This window comes from Fibroporia radiculosa, assembly GCF_000313525.1.
Source record: "Fibroporia radiculosa TFFH 294 genomic supercontigs, scaffold3773, whole genome shotgun sequence".
NCBI lineage: Eukaryota > Fungi > Basidiomycota > Agaricomycetes > Polyporales > Fibroporiaceae > Fibroporia > Fibroporia radiculosa.
The window spans coordinates 69,559-71,133 of record NW_012133393.1 but is presented as its reverse complement, the minus strand read 5'-3'; the positions used below and the strand labels follow the sequence as shown (position 1 = coordinate 71,133).

The 1,575-nt window shown below is 57.3% G+C and overlaps 1 protein-coding gene across 1 annotated transcript; it reads left to right on the top strand.

Annotated features, from left to right (window-relative positions):
- Positions 1–46: 46 nt before the first annotated feature.
- FIBRA_05076 (uncharacterized protein) lies at positions 47–616 on the top strand (the record flags this gene model as incomplete). The annotated part of the gene is made up of 1 exon (XM_012326854.1): positions 47–616. The coding sequence occupies one exon, from the start codon at positions 47–49 to the stop codon at positions 614–616; it is 570 nt and encodes a 189-aa protein (XP_012182244.1).
- Between the last annotated feature and the right edge of the window lie 959 nt (positions 617–1,575).

Here is a 1,575-nt window from a genome sequence, read left to right as displayed (position 1 = left end):
CCCGCCATTCAGCTGCTGTCCAGTGCTAACCATACCCCATGATGGTATGAACGTGCAGTCGCTCTCCCTGGGCTCCCATACCGGCACGCACATCGACGCCCCGTCTCACTTTGTCGCATCTGGAAAATGCGTCGACGAGGTCCCGCTTCGCCAGTTCATCGGGCCCGCGCTCGTCATTGACGTCTCAGGCAAGGCCAATCGAGAGAAGATTACGTGGGCCGACCTGGCGCCATTCGAGGAGGAAATGCGCCATCGGGCCGCCCAGGATGACGGCCTCATCCTGCTGCTGTATACTGGCTGGGCGAAGCACTGGGGCACGGCAACGTACTTTGATCATCCTTTCATCGTGCACGACGCTGCTGTCAAGATGGTTGAAGCAGGCATCAGGACCATCGGCGTCGATACCCTCAGCCCAGATGAGACGTTCCTCGATCCCGAGATGCACAGTAGCTTCGACGCGCATCACGTCCTGTTGGGTGCCGGATGTGTGATTGCGGAGAACCTGACTAGCGTAGAACGCCTGTTGGGCGGGGAATGGGTTGTTAATTTGGTCCCGCTGAAGATTGGCGGGTGCGATGGTTCGCCTGTGCGTGCTTTTGCATACCGCCGCATGTGACGCTGTTGGCTGCGAGCAAGCATGTTGGATGTCGGCTCGGAGATTAATCCCATGGCTGATTATGGGCGGGATCGTGCAACCGAGGCTACAGATGCTACATGGAAATCCTTACCAGCCAGCGTTATCATCGATTCCCTGGTTCAACCTTCAAATTCAGGCAGTTAGCGCTCGAGTAGGTGACTGGGGCTAACTTCGCCGAGCCACCGCTGGCAACATTATTGAATTGGACCATTGAAACAAGTTGGTCACATGTGGATTCCAGGTCCCTCCGCACTCATGCGTAGATATCTGTGTACGTCAGGTCATCCTTCGATGTTATGGGACCGATGACCTGTGACTGGAAGAGCGGCGGCCTCTTGTCCAATTGCGCACAGTTGGGTTTGAGTTCGTAGAACTCTGTTGCAAGATATCGCTCCACTATGCCCATTTCAAGTTCTTGCTCGCGCGGAATGCATCTGACGGAAACTTCTCGGGATGGAGGCGCAGTGGGACTCCGTCGCCGCCATGTGAGCATTGTCGGCGTGAAATTCGGATGTCCCGTGCTCCCAGCCCCAGTCGTCGATATGTATCAGCCGCAAGTCTGCATTGCATTGTGCTGGAACAACAACTATTCTTGAAACTGGGCGCCGGCCCGCACCTCCGGAGGAACTTGTTGAAATCGCATAATTCCCTCGGACTGCTCACAGCTCCTCACCCAGACCTCTTGCCATCTGTCGGACCCGAGCACAGATGGAGACATCGCCCCTCTCCCCCTCCGCCAACGGCGCCCCGTCTGTAAAGCGCACCATTATCGATCTCTCGCACGCGCTTGTGTCCGACGGCATACCCGCATGCCCCGGGCACCCCTCCTACAAGGCACAACTCACGTTCGACCTCGCACGCGGCGACTTTGCGAACGTACATACGCTCACGCTCGGATCGCACACCGGCACACACCTCGACGCGCCGTACCACTTCTT